The sequence below is a fragment of the Hylobates moloch genome, unplaced genomic scaffold (genome assembly GCF_009828535.3).
Source record: "Hylobates moloch isolate HMO894 unplaced genomic scaffold, HMol_V3 SCAFFOLD_20, whole genome shotgun sequence".
In the NCBI taxonomy this organism is placed as follows: domain Eukaryota; kingdom Metazoa; phylum Chordata; class Mammalia; order Primates; family Hylobatidae; genus Hylobates; species Hylobates moloch.
Window position 1 is genome coordinate 36,052,312 of NW_026652295.1, and position 20,738 is coordinate 36,073,049.

General features: G+C 53.1%; 2 protein-coding genes across 7 annotated transcripts in view; one reads left to right on the top strand and one right to left on the bottom strand.

The window, feature by feature from the left end:
• Positions 1-1,516, top strand: part of CMTR1 (cap methyltransferase 1) — a 48,051-nt gene extending 46,535 nt beyond the window's left edge. For both annotated transcript variants that reach the window (XM_032140342.2, XM_058432293.1), the window contains exon 24: positions 17-1,516. In XM_032140342.2, coding sequence (XP_031996233.1) covers positions 17-149 — 133 coding nt within the window. In that variant the 3' untranslated portion in view covers positions 150-1,516. The remainder of the gene's footprint in view (positions 1-16) is intronic.
• On the bottom strand, positions 1,379-20,738 carry CCDC167 (coiled-coil domain containing 167). 5 transcript variants are annotated; one of them, XM_058432296.1, is made up of 5 exons: positions 20,528-20,738; positions 5,072-5,166; positions 4,783-4,835; positions 3,174-3,273; positions 1,379-1,485 (listed from the first exon to the last, which is right to left on the bottom strand). In XM_058432296.1, exons 1-5 carry the CDS (start codon positions 20,567-20,569, stop codon positions 1,467-1,469), a joined length of 309 nt encoding a protein of 102 aa, XP_058288279.1. In that variant the 5' UTR covers positions 20,570-20,738; the 3' UTR covers positions 1,379-1,466. The 5 variants fall into 5 exon arrangements, 3 of the variants coding, with proteins under 3 accessions (XP_058288279.1, XP_058288278.1, XP_031996235.1); XR_009211280.1 differs by having other exon boundaries at positions 1,471-1,485; positions 3,082-3,273; XM_058432295.1 differs by lacking the exon at positions 1,379-1,485 and adding an exon at positions 1,505-1,624.

Genomic DNA, 20,738 nt, shown 5'->3' on the forward strand with positions numbered 1-20,738 from the left:
TCCCTCTCCTCCCCAGCATCTGCTACTATGGCCGGCTCTTCTGGGAGTGGGGGGATGGCATTCGTGTGCATGACTCCCAGAAGCCCCAGGACCAGGACAAGCTGTCCAAGGAGGATGTCCTCTCCTTCATCCAGATGCACAGGGCCTAAGAGCCTCAGGATGCGCCACCCCTGCAGAATGCCCTGTCATTCCTGAGATGGGGCCACCTGGGGCCCACAGTGCTGGCTTCTTCCCCCTCTTGAAAAGGGACTGGGGAGCACTGTACCTGGCATGAGGAGTGGGTGGCCTCCTCTCCATCCCCTGAAGAGCTCAGGCAGGGCCCTGCAGAGAACACTCCCACGTTCCTTCTGGGACACCTGCCTGGAAACTTTCCCCTGCCAGGACTCAGCCTGAAGGAAGCTGCTCCTGAGGCAGGTATGAGGTCAGTGCCTAGGGCACGTGGGGCTGATGGAGGACATACCAGAGTGGCAGAGCTGTGGGCTCTGCTGTTCTCTCCTGCATCCTGTAGACTCACTTTTCTGAGTTCATGCACTGCCCTGAGGGTAGCCATGCCCTTGCTTTGCCCAACTTTTTATTGGGCCATCCCTGAGTGGGTGGAGACCTGCTGTCGTGAGCTGGCCAGGAGAACCTGTTATAAAAAATCAAGGTTTTGTTTCTTTGAACTTACTCTGTTTTGATGCCAAGTTGGAGACCATTTTCTTGTCTCCTTCCCCCACTCATCCTGGCCTTCCCTAGTTCTTCCTAGCTCAGAGCTCTGACAGTCCAGCAGAGTGGGAAGGAGGGAGTGTGGGTCTCTCGTCCCTGATACCACACTGAGATCCTGGGAGCCCTCTTTTCGTACTGAGTATGGAGTTGTAGAGCCATCCTAGGTCCCATCCCCTTTTGGTCCAAACATTGGGCAGCACTAGATGGCAGGAAGCAGCCTTGAAGACCCGTCTTTCTCTCCCCCACAGCAGCAGTGGCCCCAGCAGTAACAAAGGGTACCTCCAGGGGTTTGGGTAGCGCTGCCCTCTGGCAGTCATGCACCGCTGTCTGTCTGCCATAGCCGCTCTAGGGTCTTGGCAGAATTCTGAGCTGAAAGTGCAGCTCCCTTACTACCCTTTCCCTTCCTTTTTCTTCCTTAATAGGAGGTACAATCTGCTTTTGTTTGTCGTTATGTGGTCACTCCCATTTCCTTTATCTTGGCCGACAGTGCAGAGAGGAGGGGGCGCTGGGCAGTAGCTTGGGGTGGGGGTGGGCACCTGTGGTTGTTTTTAATGGGAAATACCTCTCAGAGATGTTCATGCAGGCTCCCCAGGGCCCCATCCCAGTGCCAGGCTGGTTTCCATGGAGATAGGGCACTGAGGCTCCCGTGAGGTTGGAATCGACTTCACCATGGGGGTCCTTCAGCCAGCATCCAGCTCCCCACCCCCAGGCTGGCAGCAGCACTGCTGAGATGCTGTATTTCCACCCGATTCTGGGTATTATCAGTGTGTCTTGCAGAATCTTGGATCATTAAAGATAAACATATTTTTAATGCCTGTGTGGCTCTGTGTCGGGGCTGCTGCTGTTTGTCCTCAGTGCTCTGTGATCTGAGACCGGCTTGGATGAAACAGCTTGAGCCAGAGGTGAAGGGGAGGCAGCTCTACTCAAAGCAGAGGAGAGAAAAGAGAGTTTGTTTAATCGGAGCCTGTCCAAGCTCTTGGGCCCCTGCAGGGCTCCCAGGGCTGCTGCTTGCTGCTCAAGAGGGGGCCCAAAGAAGAGTTGGGGGAAATTGTGCAGCTCCTGTTACAAGCAGGGACTGCAGAATGAATGAACCCACAGCCCCGGGAGGGCAGAGAGGCACCTTCCCCCCTTACATAAATCACACAGCTCACTCCATGGTGGCACTGTGACAATCCAGGATCAGTCTGTGTGACTAAAATAACAGAGGCGTCAGACCAATTAGTGTTACTAGACTTGGGGGAAATAGGGAGGGAGAGATGGTTTCACTGACCCTAGCCCGCCTCCCCTCCAAGGACGGCTGGTTCTGCCTGCATGGGGCTGTGCCTGGGGGCGGGGGATGCCCATGCTGCAGGCACCTCCCTCTCTGTTCCTGGCTGGTTTCTCCACCAGTTAGTCATCGCCCTGGTGCTGGTTGCCCCCCAAAGTCCACCTTCACTTTGCTGGACTTCCTCACTTTGGCCCCAAGAGTCCTTCGTGTATGGCCTTAGCTCCCTGGGCAACTCCATCCCTTGTTTTTCCTACTTAATTGGTTCCATCTTGGCCATCCACGCCCTTCTGCTTGTAGTGTCCCACCTGCTCCCCTCCTTATTCCTAAGCTGGGAGTTAGAGTTGGGGGTGGAAGGGTAAGGGGGAATGTCTGAGTTTGCTGCTCCTGCCATAGCTCCCCCTCTGATCAGCTCCACCCCTACTTCTCACTACAAACTCTACCTAATTTACTGGCCACTGTCACCGTAAGTCTGGTCATTACCATGACTCTTCCTGCCCACTCGCCGCCTCCCCAGCCTTGCCTGCCTGTCAAAGATGGATTAACTCTGCACTCCCCCGGGATCGCCACATGACCACTTCAAGTCCCCAAGCCACCCTTCGCTGCACAGACTGCATTTTTTCTGCCATAATTACAAGCAATGGCACCGACTGGAGGGCATGACAGTGTGTGGTGGGGGGATAGACAGGTGGCACAATGTCTGCTGCTCAACCCCAGCAGTGCCCAAGCCCTGGAAGTAACTCCCACTATTTGGCTTGGGAAGTGTTTCCCAGTGTCTCCTTCCTTCCCACTCGAGCTGGGGCCTTCTCTATTCTGAATTGTAATCCTGAGCTTTCCCTTGAACATCTCTTCTTCCTTGATTCCTGAGTGCCGCCCCTGCTGCTGCTGCCCTTCCTTCCCCCGCCCCCCACCCTCCGCTAGTCAGACCATGACATTTACTCAGCAGACGGGAACAGCTTTGTGTTCTTTATCGCCTCTCCCTTGGGCTAAGGGAGGGGCCAGCACCATGTCCTTCTGGAGACCCGGAACCCCCCAGCATGCCAGGGAGGCAAGGCCTGGGCCTCCAGGAAGCCATGCTTGAACACTAGGTTGGGAGGGGAAGACCCCAGCACCTTGGTCCTGTTGAGGCTTGAAGTGCCTGCTTGGTCCTGACCAAGGGGCCAAGTGGAAGCCCGTGTTGGTTGTGGGGAAGTGCCAGGCTCACATGGTCCAGTAGGCATAGACGAGGGTCAGGAGGATAAAGATGGCCACAGAGAGCAGCGTGTTCTTCCGGTTCTCTTGTCGAAGAAACTTCAGTTCCTTCTCTGGGAGGAAAGAGGATGATAGGGATGAGACAGGCAGTTTAGGCCCGTCTGTTGGTCTGCTCTGCCTCTCCAACAAGTGGGTACACACTGCTGAGGGCAGAGACGCACCCTTCCAGCCACCTCCTTACCCATAAAAAATGAGCCTGCCCTTCTTAATCTGCCCAAATCCTGATACCCTTTTGGCTACAGAGCCAGCCTGATAAAGTCCCAATGCCCAGTGCTGCTCAACTATTGCTCTTTAAATGTGGTTGAGGTTGAGGGTGAGGTGGGTGAGGAGTCACCAAAAATGCCACACCTGAGAGCCAAGCTAGGAGGTGGTGACATTGCCAGGTGAGTCTGCTGGCCTGTCATGGGGTTGGCTGTGTGGTGCTCATCCTTCCAGGCAGCTCATCCGCCAACCAGAAACTGAGGGCACCTGGGGCCTCCTTGGCAGTGGAGGAGGTGCCAGGTGGGGCCGTGTGTTTCCTGAGTCTCTGCCCTCTGCTGGGTGCCTGGTTGAGCAGAATCTAGGGATGCTAAGATGCAGTTTGTGTCCATGAGGCAGCTGGTCTTGACTCTAGAGGAAATCAGTCCTGCTGCTCTATGGCCACACTTGTATCTGAGTATCCCCTCCAGGTGACACGCAGGTAGGGGGTACTCTGTGAGGGCTAAATTGAGTGGTGGTGTGGTTTTGTGTGAAAACTGCTAAACTTGAAGGGAAACTAATGTCCCATCCCTGTCTGTGCTGGGCAGTGGGAGGAGACACCTGCAGAGCTGCTCTGGGCAGGCCAGACTGAGTCCAGGGCCCAGGGTGCACCGGCCTAGACATGCTGAACTCCAGGCAGGGCTGGTAGGTGTGCACTGTGCCTACGACATTCATCAGACCAGTGCTTCTGGGGGACTCCCTGCCATTAGAGCCTTCCTGGGGCCGATTCTTGGCCAGGCCTGGTCCCCCAGGGGAGAACAGAACTGACAAGTCTGAGGAGCACCTGTAGACCGTGGTCCTCCCCAGCCTTTAGCAGGGAGCCCACCAGCCTGCCAGCCGCCCTCTGGCGCCCCGCCGGGCCTGGCCTCTACCTGCCTCTGCCCCCAGCGCCCAGAAGGTGGCGGCATCGCTCCACCCACAGGAGCCCTTGCCGTACCCAAGTGGGAGGTTCAGCTTCCTTTACCCCTCACTTCCACTGCATGGTTTTCCTGGGAGGGTGTGGTGGGCTGGGCTGGGGCGTGGGGAGAGCAGACTTCCGATGTCTAGGTGAATGAGTGTCTTCTAGACCTGGCCACAGCCACATCCCTTCATCCCAAAGAGCAGACAGACCCACAGGCCGTCTCATCCTCCCTTAGAACAAAGTAACAAACCCGCTCTCCCGCAGGCTGCTGGGCCTAGCAGGGGTGTCTGCAGCCTCTGGGGGCTGGTTCCTTCCCAAAGAACCCCCTTGCTCCCTGCTGCCTTGTCAGGCCCCTTGGGCTTCTGACCCTTCCTGGCTCTGGGGACTGGAGGCCGGGGCTGGTAACTGAAAGGAACTTTCTTACCGTAGTTGGAGGCTTTGTTCATCAGGCTGTTTTTCTCCTTCTCCAGGGACCTCCTGTGAGGGAGAAGGAGTTTCATGGACCAAACCCTTTCCTTTTCCCCACCTGAGGGGCAGCTGGCATGCCAGCTGGCAGGGCTCGGGTCTTGTTCGGTGGGGGTGGGGGGGTGCATTGAAGCTAAGATGTCAGGGACCCAAACCTTCTGCCTCAGGCCTACTTTGGGGGACCCAGGATAGATACAGGGGGTGGGGGCCCGATGGGGAAGGGTGGGGTGGCTGGGCAGGAGCATTACCTGGCCTCTGGGCTCAGCTCCCGGCTGTGGAGCCTGGAGTTCACGGCCTCCAGGTCTCTCCGACACTGCGACAGCTTCTCCTCTAGCCCATCGATCTGAAACAAAAGCCACAGAGAGGTGGGCTGCCGAGGCTTCTAGCTCTCAAAACACTGGGACTGAGAAGCAGGGCCTCCGGGAGTCTTCTTGGACAGGTGTCCCCTGCCCATTCGTTTTGGCAGGGCAGGGCACCCAGGCCTATCTTCCCTGGAGTGTCTTTGTTTTGCTGTCCTCTGCCTCCACGTGGTTCAGCTCTGAACTGCATAGGACAGTGTCCTGAGCCACATAGGAAATGTTAGGTAACATGGGGTGCCTTAAAATGGCGCCGTACCTTAAGATGGGGCCGGTTCCGGGTTCTTCTCCCCTCCTTGACCGGGCACTGTCTGAACCCGCCAAAGGAGGGCCAATCAGAAAGAAGCATCTCCCGCCTTCCCTTGGGCCCGCCCCTAGCCCAATCCACGTAGGCCCAAGGGATATAAAACCCAGCACACCAGCAGCCCTCTCTCTCTTCTCTTCTCCTCTCTCTCTTCTCTTCCCTTCTCTTCCTTCTCCGCTCAATACCTCCAATAAAGATCTCTTGACCGTGACCACTGCAGTCTGATCCTTGCCCGGCTTCTTTCAGGAAACAGTAGTGGGTGTTGCCCAGGGTCTCACAGCTGTCCCAGCCCTCTGGGCCAAGCACAGGTTGGGGGTGGAGAGGAGCAGCCCCTTGGTCTGTTGTCTCCCCAGCACGATTCCCCAGTTGGGCGCACAACAGGAGCAACCAGAACCCTGAACATGGCACACACCTGCCCCATGGGCATATCCTAGAGTGGCGGAGACACTGTGAAGAAACTGGCTTCCAAACACTCCACACATGTGGGGCCGGGTGATTAGACATCTAGGGGCAACACAAAGGTGTTTTTCTCATTGACATACTTCATCTTAATAACTTAGTAGGCCGGGCGCGGTGGCTCACGCTTGTAATCCCAGCACTTTGGGAGGCCGAGGTGGGTGGATCACGAGGTCAGGAGATCGAGACCATGGTGAAACCCCGTCTCTACTAAAAATACAAAAAATTAGCCGGGCGTGGTGGCGGGCGCCTGTAGTCCCAGCTACTCGGAGAGGCTGAGGCAGGAGAATGGCGGGAACCCGGGAGGCGGAGCTTGCAGTGAGCCGAGATCGCGCCACTGCACTCCAGCCTGGATGACAGAGCGAGACTCCGTCTCAAAAAAAAAAAAAAACAACTTAGTAGTCCAAGTTGTAAAAATATACATTTTTCTGTGAGAATCAAAAATTTCTGAGAAAAATGCTCAAAAACACCTTTCTTCCTTTCTGACTTGGTTCTTAAGCAAAAACTTTACCTACCATCAAGGTAGCAAAATAGTTAAGGTATCTGTTTTTTCCATTTGTTTGACTGGAGTTTCAGAGAAGTGTTCTCGGGGAAATACTTGAGTTGTGGAGAAATGTTTATAACATACTGGACTGGGTTGTCTAAACCTGGGTCCTGGCACCATGCATTTGGCATTGAAAATCCATCTCCCTGTGTCTGACTCAGTCTCCAGGTGTTTAGCTGGCCACCTCTCTGGCTGGGGCGAGCCTGGGTGTCAGTGGGTGGAAGGGTTCAGGGGGCTCTGTGACCCTCCCAGCAGCTGATTGAATAGTGCCTCGGAACCCCATAATGCTCCATTTCCCATCTCTGACTTCACTCATTCTCACCACTTCCCCAGGAGACATGGTAAATAAGACCTCTATTTCATGAATGGAAGAATGGGGGTCCCCCAAATGGAATGACTTTCTGAGAAGTCAGGGTGGGGCACCCCTCTCCTTATCAGTCTCAGCCAGTTCTCTGCCCCATTCGCTTCTGGAGTTAGCCCCTGCAGGGTTAGTAATCAATGACTGCAGGTAAGATTCCTGCCTCCCACAATGGCTGGTTAGAGGGTAGCAGACATTCTGGGGCTGGGTGTCAGGAGAGTCGCATTCCAAGTCTCTGGACCTTCTGCCTCTCTCCCTGGCCAACGCCCATCTCAGCCACTTCCATGTCAGCCACTTTTCCTTCTTCCCGAGGGAGGCCTGGCAATGACCCACCATCCACCCCCTGCCCTGCAGCCCCACCATTGCCACCTTCAGCCCCATAAGCAGGGCCCTGTAGGAGAGAGCGACCACAGAGCCTTGAGTTAATTGCCTGGTTAATTGTGTCATTTCTCTGCTAATGGGCACCCAAAAAGAGGGCTGTCCTGGGAAACAGACCCAGCCAGGAGATGGGGCTGTCCCTGGGGAGGCCAAAGGCCTACCTAGAACCTGTGCAGCAGGGAAATGAACACTGGGAAGCCAGACTCAGGGAAGAGCGGCAGCCCCATGCCAGTGCCTCAGGCCACCATGTGGCCTCCCCTTTACAGCAGCACCCCCAGCACACAGCCCAGCCCCTCAGTACCCTGAGACTCAGTTTCCTATGGTGTAGAAACCACAATCAGGGAACCAGATTCCACTCAAGAGCACAAATAAAGCTTAATTCTTGATGCCCTACCTCCTCCACCAGGCTTCCCTGCTGCCCTTGGCTGTGGCAGGGGGTGGGGGTTGGGGGGCAGGGGACGGGGTGCATTCCACCCTCCTTCTCCTGGCAAATTAACCAGTCCTTCCTTCATGAGGCTGAGTATATTCTTTGTTGCCCTTCTGTTTGTGTCCAAACGTTATCTTCCCAAACTCTAGGGGTCTCTAGATGGTGCCAACTGGCAGCCCATAGGTCAGGTCTAGCCCACAGATTGGCCCATTCCACTTACATATGTGACCTGCCTGCTCCCGGCAGAAGCCCGAGTCTAAAGCTCCTGTCCTAGAAGGAACAGTGACCATCTGTCTCCTCTTTGTGCCCACCACAAGGCCTAGCCTGCTACAGCCTTTGTATTTTTAGCCACAGTGAGTGGAGTTGAGCTTGGGTGGGACTGAGGGGCTAGGACAGACGGTTTAGGTCTCATGTAGCAACTGGAGTCTGAAACCCTCCCTCCCTCATGTCCACAGAAGCTAGAAAAAGCTAGGAGGAGGAGAAGCAACTAGACATGCACATAAATTACACGCTTTGCAGATTGCCCAGTGCAAGTCTTAGTCCTAGGTGAGATTTCTCCTTACAGTCCTTCAGCCAGGCCTTGGTTTGCATGTCATTCTGGGGAGGGAGCAGGTTGGGGATTTCCATCCCTGAACACCTCTGGAAGGCTACCAAGTGCCCAAACAAGTGGTAATTGCCCCCAGAGCAAGGCCAGGAACTCATGCTAAGCAAAATCTTAAAATTGAGGTTGGCAAACCACAAGTGGCCAAGCCAATCTGCTATCATGCTCTGGGCAGAGCCTGCGGAGCTGGCAGTCGGGGGCCTTTATCTGAACAAGCCCAATTTATCTGCAGTTCCACTGAATATTCCCACTTTCATTTGCCACTTTTTAATGAGGCTTAAACGGTCGAACACAAATCAAGGTTTTAGGGACTCAAGTTCTAACCTCCCTCTATGAATATTTATGTCCTGCTGACAGCTCTCGCTGATTCCCTTCTAAATAGCAAGTTCCCCTTCTTTACAACCCAGCTGCTTGATGTGGGCTGAGTGAGGGGAGGCTAAGACTGTCAAGAGGCTCTTCAGAGGCCACAAACCCATCCTCAGAAGGTGACCCTGCGGGGTCCCCAGCACTGGGCCTGGTTCGGGAAGCTGACAATCAAACACCCTGCAGCATTTGCTGAAGCAGGAGCCAGCTGTCAACATGAGTGGAGAGACTCCAGGGGACCTGGCTGTAGAGGCAGGGAGGGAAAGTAGGTCCAGATGCCTCTTTCAGTTGTGGCTGGGGTCAGGAGTGGTGGCTACAGAGCAGAGCTGACACAGCAGGATGGGCCTGAAAGGTGGGAGAGGACCCAGAAAGTGGGTCTTAAAGACGTCCCGACTTGGATTTTCAGCCAGCTCTCAACCACATGCACACGGATTATGCACTTTGCAGATGACCCGAGGCAAATGTGCAGTCTTTGGTTAGCTCTCTCTCTGCCAACACCAGGCTAAAGGCAACAGAGGACAAGACAGCCAGGACCAGGAGAGAAGACATGGGGATTAGGACCAGATAAGGAGACAAATGTCAAGAAGATTCTAGAAGTGTAAGGGCCAGAACTGGGCAAGCAGTTGGGAGCTCAAGTGCCCAGAAGCCTGGAATGGTGGTTCCAGGTAAGCGAGTGGTAAGGAGCATGGGCTATAATCAGTGCCCCTGGCTCTGTCACTCACTTGTGGTATGACCGGGCAACTCCCTTAGTTCTGTGCTCAGTTGACTCACGTGTAAAACAAAGATAACCACATTTCATTATTTCAAAGGGTTTTGTGAGGATGACATGGAGCCATACGGGTAAGATGCCCAGAACATGCTTTACATGGTCAGAGTTCAGTAAGTGTTTGCTATCTTTATTATCGGAGTGTGGTTTGCACTGGATCTTTGGAGAATAAAAGAAAACCTGGTTAGTCCATGGCAAGAGTAAGAGACGGTGATAGAAGCAGGGGTGTGGCTGGGCGCGGTGGCTCATGCCTGTGATTCCAGCACTTTGGGAGACCAAGGTGGGCAGATCACGAGGTCAGGAGATCCTGGCCAACATGGTGAAACTCTGTCTCTACTAAAAATACAAAAATTAGCCAGGCGTGGTGGCGCACGCCTGTAGTCCCAGCTACTCAGGAGGCTGAGGCAGGAGAATTGCTTGAACCCAGGGGGTGGAGGCTGCAGTGAGCCGAGATCGCACCACTGCGCTCCAGCCCGGGTGACAGAGAGAGACTCTATCTCACAAACAAACAAACAAACAAACAAACAAAAAAAAAAACAGGGGTGTGAGGTGGAGAGGAATCTCCATGAGTTGCTGACCGGCAGTGCAGGGAGAAGGGACTCTCTAGCTTGGATGTGGCCATTCCCAGTCCATGAAGGGGTTCAGCAGGGAGGGCCCCCAGGGTAGATGTCAGAACAACAACAGGCCACAGGCCAGCTCGCTCCGCGTACTCCAGCCATGGCATGGTGGGAACCTTGCAATCCTGCCCTGGGACAAAGCTGGGGTGGGCCTCTGGAGCCAGGGCCAGGTTGCAGACGTGGCGCCTGGTAGAATCCTGGCATGAGAGGCCTGGAGCCATGTCCAAGGTGGAACAGCCTCGGGACGGTCTGGGCATCAGTGGGCATCTGAGGAAACGTGGAACAGCAGGTGAGGCCCAGCAGCCAGGGCCAGGGCTCACTCACACCATGGTTCTAGGCAGCCTGAAGAGGCCCCATGGAAGGGATCTGACCAAGCCCTGCAGGAAGGGAAAGTTACACTCGGAAGGTCACGGGGGCTCCCAGGACTCCTGCCCCACAGGCTGCATAGTAGGGCCAGCTGGCAGGAAGAGGCATGGCTGGCTCAGGTGCCAGGACTTGCCTGGAGCTATCAGGCAGCAGCACTTCTGGCTGTGACTGTGACCAGCAAAGTAGAGACGGCTAAGGCAGAGACCTAGACGACACTCAGTCGGGCACAGTGTGGGTGCAGAGAGCAGGTGCCCCCTGCTGTACAATAACATCAAGAACCAGCCGTGCATTATATTTACACTCAGAAAACCGAGGTCAATTTTTACATGGGGAAAAAGAGCACTGTGTCCCAGTCACTGAGATGAGTCAGCAGGGGGCACAGGGCTGCGATCCGCAGGGGCTCTGGGGACCCCAGGAAGTAAGAGAGGCAGCGGTATGAACCCACTGTAAGCCAGCACACTGTGCTTCCTGGCATCTGGCCCAGACTGAGCCCTTCGGAGACGCTGTGTGAAGCCCTGTGTGAGCGGTCCAGGGGCCCAAGGAACAGGTTGGCGAGTGTGAAGGGTGTCCTGGGGGAAAGTCTGTTCTTTTCCCAGAGACCAGCAGTGGCTAAAAACTGCCTGGGGGGATGGCTGGGGAGTCTGCCTAGGCAGGGGAGACACAGAGCACAAAGGAAGAGGGGAGGAGGAAGGAAAAAGAGGCATATGAGGCAGGGAATGGAGAAGGAGCTTCCCTCAGGTAGACAGGTGGGAAAGGCCCCAGGGGAAGCCTTGGGGACTGGGACCCAGCAAGTCCGTTCTTTTAACAGAAAAGTCCTGTAGTGATGCTGCCTAAGTTGGTATGAGAACTGCTGCTTCTCAGTATCAGAGCTGGGGGCAGGGAATTGAGGCCTGCTGGGTGGAGGAGTGAGCTCAGCGAGGAGACCCATGAGACCAAAGGCCCTCCACAGAGCGGGTGTTCTGTGCAGAAGAATGAGAAGATCTAAAGTCAGCCCGGCAGTCAGGGCTGCAGAGGCTGTGTTGTGGGCCTGAGGGGTACTGGGGACAAGGCCCCAGCCAAGTAGGGCCGTCAGTCCTGCTGGCAGGCGCCAAGAGCAGAAAGGGCTTCTTCATGCGCAGCAGCAGAGGCAGGGACTCTTCCTGCAGCCTCCCTGAGAGCCCGTCGGACAGATGCAGCTCCAAGCACCCGGGCCTGGAGTTCTGCAGCCCCCAGGCAGATAAGCAAACTCCCCTCTGCAGCCTGACTTGGAGAATATCACCTTATTCTGGGAGCTTTAAGGAAGTCTCCCTGGGGTCCTATATGCCATAAAACCACTGTGTTAAGAGAAACTGTAAAATTCGTCTGAAATCCCCGCGAGGCATCTTTTCGGGAGTGTAGGCCCTCTCAGGATCAGAGCCCCACGGAGGCCTCACTGGGAGCAGGGAATTTCGTGCCAGCTCACGCACAGATAACTGCCCCAGCATCCTGGCCAGGTCAGCTGATGGGGTGCCAGCTCCAGGGCTAGCTGCTGTCGGGGGCCTCATATGCAGCTTTTCTTCTGCCAATAAGCATGAGACAGTTTGAGCCACAGGCTACCGTTCAATCCATTCTCCTACTGAATGGTGCTCCCACAGAGCATCTAGACAGCCAGGGTGGTGGCTCTCTGCCCACTCCCTAATGAGCCACTGTCTAGGGCCAGACCTTTTTCTGGGAAAGGGCAGAAGGCACCCCCGGGGCCTGGCGCTGGGCCACACAGGCCACTCTGCTTTCTGATTTAGGAAGTTGTTTGCTGTCTCTCTGGCTTTACTCTTGGGAGCTTCTGGCCAGCGAGTGACAGGTTTGCTACAGGGTCAGGCAGTGGTCATGGGGCATACCCTGCACCTGGCTGGCCAGGCCCTTACTGGGCACCGAGACCTTCCAATAAAGAGCGTGGTGCCAGGGTAGCTGAGCCGAGCCACCTCACGGAGTCTCCAGTGTCTGCATGACAGCATGAGTGTAAGCAGCCTCCGGAAACCAAAAGTCCCGGCAAAATGGAACCACAACAGTGACAGCAGCAGCAACACTTCTGTAGTCTGTGCTGTGTGCCAGGCACTGACCTACATGCTTTACACCGATTAACTCGCATAATGCTCGCAAGAACCCTGTGAGGTGGGTGGTATTATCAGCTTCCACCTTTGACAGATGAGGGACTCAGACATAGGTAACTGTCCAAGGGCACACAGGCATTAAGTCCGGGAGCTGGGCAGCCAGGTCTGTGCCCTTAACCACCATGCCACATGGAGAAGGCAATGCTCATCAGCTCTGAGGGACTCCTAGCTCCTGGGCACAACCTCCACACCTTACCCCCGGAGCTGGGCAAGTTGTGGGCAGTTTCCTATGTCTGTAACCGCCCTGCAAGGAAGGGCCCATCTGCATCTTACAGAGGTGCAAGCTCCCGTGCAGAGGTTTTCAGCACCTTGCCCAAGGTCATGTAACTGGGAAGGTGCAAAACTGAAGCCTGAATCTGGGTTTTTCTGCTTCAGGGCTTATGCTCTTCCCACCACTTCAAGCTCTTTCTCCAAAATCCCTCATGAAAACATTCATGACAAAGAAGAGTTCTGCAGAACAGTCATTCCACATCCCAGCTGACGCCCATCTAAGCTTGCTGATCTGGCTTCAACAGATTCTGTACTCGGAATACTCTTGTACAAGGCTCTGCTCAGTTTCTGTCTACATAACAGATACTCTCCGTGAGGGAAAGCCCTGATTGAAATTTGTTTGCTGAGACAGAGGAGACAGGAGCCCAGCGTCTGCCCTTAAACTGGGCCAACTTAATGAGCTTCACAAACATCCCAGGCATCTTGCCCCAAATCACCTCGACTGTCAAAGCGTCCTCCAAAATTCACACAAAACAGATCCAGTCTGGAGAAGGAAAAAGGTGGGCTACTTGGGCCTGATAAACCCTTCTTTCCCCAGCAGTACCGAAGGCTTCCCTTTCACTTGCTAATTCACAGCCTGGAGAGTGGTGTCAGCTGTTTCATCTCCAGCCCCAGCAGCCTGGGAACTGGATTTTTGAAAATCCACTCATTTTCACACGTCAGGAGACCCCAGGACATTTATTATAATGGGTAAAGCAGCCAAGTGCCTGCCCAGATGGTCTCTGGCAAGAGTGCAGGGGCTTTCCATCTGGGGCCTTCAGGCTCCACAGCAAGTCACACGGGGTTCTTGGGCCTCAATTTTCCAGGTGACCAGCCTCAAACCCCAAAGGGCTCATTATCCCCACATCGTTTAAGGGATGTTTTTCTGTGGAGGCGGCTCACAGAGCTCTTTGGGGGCAGAAAAACCTCCGCCCATGGCTCCCCCCATCAACAGGCCCTGTGAGGATTTCTCTCGCAGGTTGTGCAGCTGAAGACGGCAGACCTTCCCAGTTTTTAATCAATGAACAATTTTCACGAAGAGCAGGGAGAGCCTAGGGGCTTGTCGCTTGCCTGGACGCACCCCCATGCCAGGTCGGAAAGGCGAGGGGGCCGCTGCAGCCCACGCGAGTCGCGAGTCCCGACGCCTTCCCGCGCGGAGACGGAGGCCGAGCCAGCCCTGCAAGTGGCGCCCGAAGACGCCAGCCGTCCCTGGGCCGGAAGGTGGTGTGGGGTTTCTTTTCTCTTCTTTCCCCCCGATATCTGTTTTTTGATAAATTAGCAAAAGCTTCTTCATCGCTGAAAGGCTCAAAGCACTTTTGAAGAACTGGCATCCACCCCGAGCCTTATGAATTCATTAATTAAGATGCTGGCAGACAGCCACTCCACACGCGCCGCCATCCAGCCGCGCTAGGTAATGAGGTTTTAGTCTCCTGACCCCCGTCAAGTGGCGCAGAGCCAGACGCAGGCTGCCGCGAGAAATCACCTGCCCAATGGCGACCTGTCGCTCTCGCCTGGCAGCAGGTGAGGCTCATTTAATGGTCAGCGGTCCCTGAACAGTCCCTCTGCGTGCTGCGAGCCTTTCTCTCAGCCCCTGGCTTTGGGGTTCAGGGTTCCCAGCAAGGTGGCGTCTAGCCACCTGCTCTACTGTGACCTCCTCACCTCTGACCACCCAGCCACTCAACTGGGCCCAGACGTCAGGGTGGAAGGTTCAATGCCTCCTCCTGCCAATCGAGCCAGTTCAGCAAATATTTATTGACAGTCCACTCACCTGCTTCTAGCCCTTGTCTCAGGAAAGTGGGAGGTTCCCCTGAGCCCTGTGCACAGCCTGCTCCAGAGCAGAGACCGTCTTCAGCCACACTTGGTGCTTCTGCCCGCCCTGCCCCACGGAGGCTACTGCAGTGGCTGGCACCATACAAATAACCACAAGCGTCAAGCCTTTCAGTGCTCTTCCTGGCCCAGGCCATTCTCTCCCCTCAGCCTACCACTTCTCCACTTCTCCCTCATGGTCAGTGATCCTGCTCTCTTGTTTTTTTTTTTTTTTTTTTTTTTTTTTTTTTTGAGACGAAGTTTCACTCTTGTTGCCCAGGCTAGAGTGCAATGGCGCGATCTCGGCTCACCGCAATCTCCACCTCCCAGGTTCAAGCGATTCTCCTGCCTCAGCCTCCCGAGTAGCTGGGATTACAGGCATGCGCCCCCATGCCCGGCTAATTTTGTATTTTTAGTAGATGGTGTTTCTCCATGTTGGTCAGGCTGGTCTCGAACTCGTGACCTCAGGTGATCCACCCGCCTCAGCCTCCCAAAGTGCTGGGATTACAGGCGTGAGCCACCGCGCCCAGCCGATCCTGCCCTCTTTTTCTGGTAAGGATTCCAGTGAATTTTCAATGACTCCCATTAGCATTTATTCCTTACAGCAGATACTGTCAACTGGCCAACACAACACCGACTCCCCACCCCTGCTCCTTTGCCCACCTCTACTCCAGAAGGTGGAAAACCTCAGCAGATGCTCTCCCAGCCTCACTGCAACTAGGCTTGCTCATGACCCGGTTCTGGCCAATGAGACGTTCCAGAAGTCAGCTAGGAGACTCCCGGGGAAGCTTATGCTTTGTTGATAAAAGGGACAGTGTTGTTCCTTCCTCCTCCTTCCTGAGTTAAAGTTGAATATTAGACTGGAGCTGTGGCAGCTATATTGTGACCATGAGCAAACAATGAAGAGAATGCAGAAATACCAGCTCTGACATAGCTAATCTTTTGAACCAATGCCAGTAGCCACCTACCTACACATTTCTTTTTTTTTTTTTGAGACGGGGTCTCTGTCGCCCAGACTGGAGTGCAGTGGCATGATCTTGGCTCACTGCAACCTCCACCTCCCGGGTTCAAGCAATTCTCCTGCCTCAGCCTCCCGAGTAGCTGGGATTACAGGCGTGTACCACCACTCCCAGTTGATTTTTGTATTTTTAGTAGAGATGGTGTTTCACCATGTTGGTCAGGCTGGTCTCAAACTCCTGACCTCAAAGGATCCACCTGCCTCAGCCTCCCAAAATGCTGGGATTACAGGTGTGGCCACTGCGCCCGGCCCCTACAAATTTCTATAAGGAGAAAAGTCTACTCCCATTTGCTTAAATCATTGAGGTCAGTTTTCTATAACTTGTAGCCAAAAGCTTTCCAAACTGTTAAACTTTCTGTACTAGGGGTCAGATCCAACCAAGTTATCCGCTTTAGGATACCGGCTAAGACACCACACATCTGTTAACTCAAGACCAGCTGGTCACTGAAACATCTAAAGACACCAGTTTGAACAGTCCAGCTACAAAAGTAAAGTGCAATGACCAAGGAACAGCTCATTACTATCAGAGATCCAAAAACACAAACAGGTTTTACATCAGTCAAAATTCTCCTATCAGTTTAGACTGAAATTCAACCTTTCCTTCCTCCCATACAACATTAAAATCAGTACTGGGTGGGTGATATCTCATTTGAACTATAATTTTCTTTTCTTATTAAGAATGAAATCTCAGAAGGTAAAACTCACAGTTTTTTCCAACTCTGAGATCTCATATGGTGGCAAATGAATTGGATAAAAAGAACTCAAAAGGAACCACTTTAAGGGGGAGGCTAGAGGGTGCCCTGGTTGTCCTAAGAGGTGACTGCTTATACAGCTGGCCCGAGCCAGCCCTAGGGGTGAGTGCTGCCTGCTTGGTAATTGCTTCATTACAATTGGAGACTGTTTGCAGGTGCTGAGATCACTCACTTGTGGGGGTTTTATTGCACTCGTCAGATTAACAAACATTTTTGATTAAATCACCACTTCATTGGCTCTGAGCACACGACTTTCAATAAGAGGACAATATCTACTGCTACTGAGCATCAATGCACATTCAATACTCAGACCCGCTGGGGGCAACTGAGAAGCAAGGTGGGGAGACAGCCAGCCAGATGTCAGGCTTTTTCCAAGGCACACGGTTACAGATGTCAAATCTTCGAATATCCAAGCAGAAAGTAAACTTAGGGACAAAGATAGCAAATATAAATATCTACCGTGGTATGGAGAGGGTAAAACAATGGAATCTGCCCCAGTATAAGGCACTTGGAGAATATATGTCCCACCAAGTTCAAAAATGTAAAAATCCAGCCGAGTGTGGTGGCTCACGCCTGTAATCCTAGCACTTTGGGAGACTAAGGTGGGTGGATCACTTGAGGTCAGGAGTTCGAGACCAGCCTGGTGAACATGGTGAAACCCCGTCTCTACCAAAAATACAAAACTTAGCTGGGTGTGGTGTACACGCCTGTAGTCTCAGCTTCTCGGGAGGCTAAGGCACGAGAATTGCTTGAACTCGGGAGGCGGAGGCTGCAGTGACCCGAGATCATGCCACTGCACTACAGCCTGGGCAACAGAGCAAGACCCTGTCTCAAAAAAATAAATAAAAATAAAAACTTAAAAATCTGTGTCAGCCAAACAGAAGACATCTGTGATCTGTATTTGGGCCATAGTCAAGGAGTCTGTAACCCCTGGTGAAATTCAAGTCCTTCATGTTATAGATGAGTGAACGAATGCCCAAGAACGAGTTTGACTTAGCCACGGTGGAAGGATGCAAAAGAAATACAAAGGCTGGAGCTACCGTGTATTGATTACCAATCCGGTGCCAGGCACGTGCTGGGCACTTAACGCAATGTCTCATTTAATCCTCACAATCACACTGTGAGGTGAGGTGCCATCTGCAGTGAGACTACAGGCTGTCTGTGAAAACACACTGGTCTCTTCTTCCATAGTAAGCAAACAGTAGCTGGCTATGTGGCCTCCTGACTGGTGAACGCATTTCCCTGGTCCCTTGCGGTCAGGTGGGGTCTTAGTTCTTGCCAGTGGAAAGTGGACAGTTTGGGCCCAGGACAGTGGGTGTGCTTCCTCCATTCTCCTCTTTCTCTGCCAGTGGACACATTAGTGGGGTATGCCCTGGTTCCACTGATAAGGTGACAAGATCCCAAGAGATGGTGGAGCCACAGAGGAAGGGAATCTGGCAGAACCACCATAGACCTGGTACTCTTAGGAGGTGGCAACTAAGCCCTGTGGCCAAATGGTCTAATGCCGGTTCTTGCAGATAAAGCTTTAGTGGAACACTGACACACCCACTCATTTACATATTCCTTCATTTACATACTGTTTTAGCCTCAATACAGTTGGTTCTTGTTATTCCTGGTAGCTGTGTCCTATAAAGTTGCCTCCAATATTGAATTAGCAAATACCAAACCAGGTTAGGTTCCTGCACACCTATGGACACAACATTTTTGCAACCTTGTTTTATGTGTGATTCTGTTTAAAGTGACCTTATTCAATATATATTGTTGATTCATTAACACCAGACTCACAACCAACAGCCCGTATAGTGCTGTTACATCATGAGTTATATCATGCCTCAACAGTTTATCTAAGAAACCTGTTTTCTTCTACAACATATCACAACCTTCTTGGACTTAGGAACGCCAGACAGCACTTCAGTCCTATGCTTGGGGTCGGGGGTCGGGGATTGGGGGCACTTTAAACAGCGAAATCAGGCAGTGGCTCACACCTGTAATCCCGGCACTTTGGGAGGCCGAGGTGGGCAGATCACCTAAGGTCAGGAGTTCGAGACCAGCCTGGCCGACATGGCAAGACCCCCGTCTTTACCAAAAATACAAAAATTAGCCGGATGTGTTGGTGGTCTGATCCCGGCTACTAGGGGGGCTGTGTCTGTCGGGGGAAGGTGGGCGTGAACACTTGAACGGGAGGTGGAGGTTGCAGTGAGCCAGGAGTGCACCACTATACTCCAGCCTGGGCGAGAGTGAGATTCTGTCGCAAAAGCAAAACACAGCGAAATCACCAATAAAAACACGAGAATGAAAAAAACAAAACAAAACAAAAACAGGGCACTAAATAGAACACAATAAGGACCCTTGTTTACAGCAGGACAGATGAAACAAGGCAGGGCATCATCACCTGTTTGACTTTAGCTGAGAACATGGACTTCGAGCGACTCAAATTTTTTCCCACTGCCTTGCATTTGCCACAAAAGCACTGTGAGTACTGATTTTGGGGTCACAAACACATTTTAGCCATTAGGGAAATTCGCAAACCGTGAATAATGAGGATCAACTGTAGTTGCAACCCAGACCATCTGGCTCTTTAGAAGAGACCATGTCTCTTCTAAAATAGTTACTATCTGACCATTTGCAGACATCTGCTGCCCCTTGCTCTAGCCCGTTAGAAAAAAACTCACTTTCTTGTTTTTGAAGCCACTGAGTTTTGGAGTTTCTCTGTTACTGCAGCTTATTGTACCCTAATGCAGGTTATAAAGTCTATGTTCCTCCCGCCACACAGCGCCATCTCAGGCACCACTCATAAACCATCCTCTTTACATTTCCATCAACCTTTTTCCTACCAAGTAGGCCAATATTTCTCAAGGGGTGCTACTAAAACTATCCGCTTCACCACGGGGGGTGTGTGGCTTGTAAAAAAAAAAAAAAAAAAAAAAAAAAATGCAGATTCTGGCCGGGTGTGGTGGCTCATGCCTGTAATCCCAGCACTTTGGGAGGCTAAGGCGGGAGGGCAGATCACTTGAGGTCAGGAGTTCAAGACCAGCCTGGCCAACATGGTGAAAGGCCGTCTCTACAAAAATACAAAAATTAGCCAGGCATGGTGGCACGTGCCTGTAATCCCAGCTACTCGGGAGGCTGAGGCACGAGAATCGCTTGAACCCGGAAGACAGAGGTTACAGTGAGCTGAGATCACGCCACTGCACTTCAGCCTGGACAACAGCGTGAGACTGTCTTAAAAAAAAAAAAAGCAGATTCTTTGTTAAGAATGCACATCAAAGTCCAACTGAATTACTCGGGGTGTGGGAAGAGTTCAACTCTCCATTTTTAACAAGCCCTGTGACTCTATGCATGCTAAAGTTTGAGAATCACTGAACTCACTAGTAAGCCTGAAGAAGACTATGACCCTGTACCTCTCCTGCAACCTCCGGGAGGATGCCCTAAGGGAAGGGAAACAGCGGAAGTAAGATGAATTTCCAGGAAGACCACCTGTGCTTGATTCCCAGGCTCCAGCACTTCCATCATCTCAGCCTGGGTTCCACCTGAAACCTCAATTTCCTCATCTGTGCAAACCTCACAGGCTTGCAGTGAGGATTAGCTGAGGATGCAATGAAAGTAGCACATAGCTGTGCTCAATATGCATGTTTTCTTTCCCTTCTATATGCAGCAAATTATTTTTAAGCCATTCAGTGACATCACCAATTCCAGAATTCTCTTTACACATTCCCAAAGCAATTTTGAAGGTACAAGCTTCCATACTCGGGAGGAAAAACTTCCCCTTTTAGAGGATAGTTAAACCATTAATAATATACACCTGAATGGGCTCCCTCATCTTTGCGTCCTAGCCCTTTGGGAGCTCCCCTCATCTACAGGACCCTATTTCTCCGGGGTCTCCCTCACCTCTGTACCTATCCCTTTTGTTCTGTGTCCCCCGCTTTGAGTTCCCTCACTTCTATGCCAGGCCGTCTTTGGGGCTCCCCTTCACTTCCACGTCTCTTCCTCTCTAGAGATGCCCTGGAGTCTGGTTCGCCCATCCGGCACCTCTTCGGGCTCCCTCGCCTCCGGGAACCCCGTGGGCCTTCTCACCCCTCCCGTCCCTCTCCCCAAGCCGCGTCGCCCTCTCTTCCTACGCTTGGCTCCTCCTCCCACCTATAGCCCAGCCTATCCCTTATCCCGCGGCCAGAAGAAGGCAACTAACGAGGTGGCGCAACCCCCACTTTTCCCCTCACCTCTAGAGCGACGCCCAGATTCTCCCGCTTCTTTTTAGTCATGTTACTTGCCGGGATCCCCCAGTCATCACTGGACGCGCTCACCAAGTGGCTATATGCGCATGCGCAAGTCTTCGTGCTTCTCCTTCATTGGCCACCGAGGCAGCGGGAGGCGGGGCTGCTGCCGTCGCCATCTTGTTGAGGGGCGCGGCCGGCTTGGTGCGGACATGTT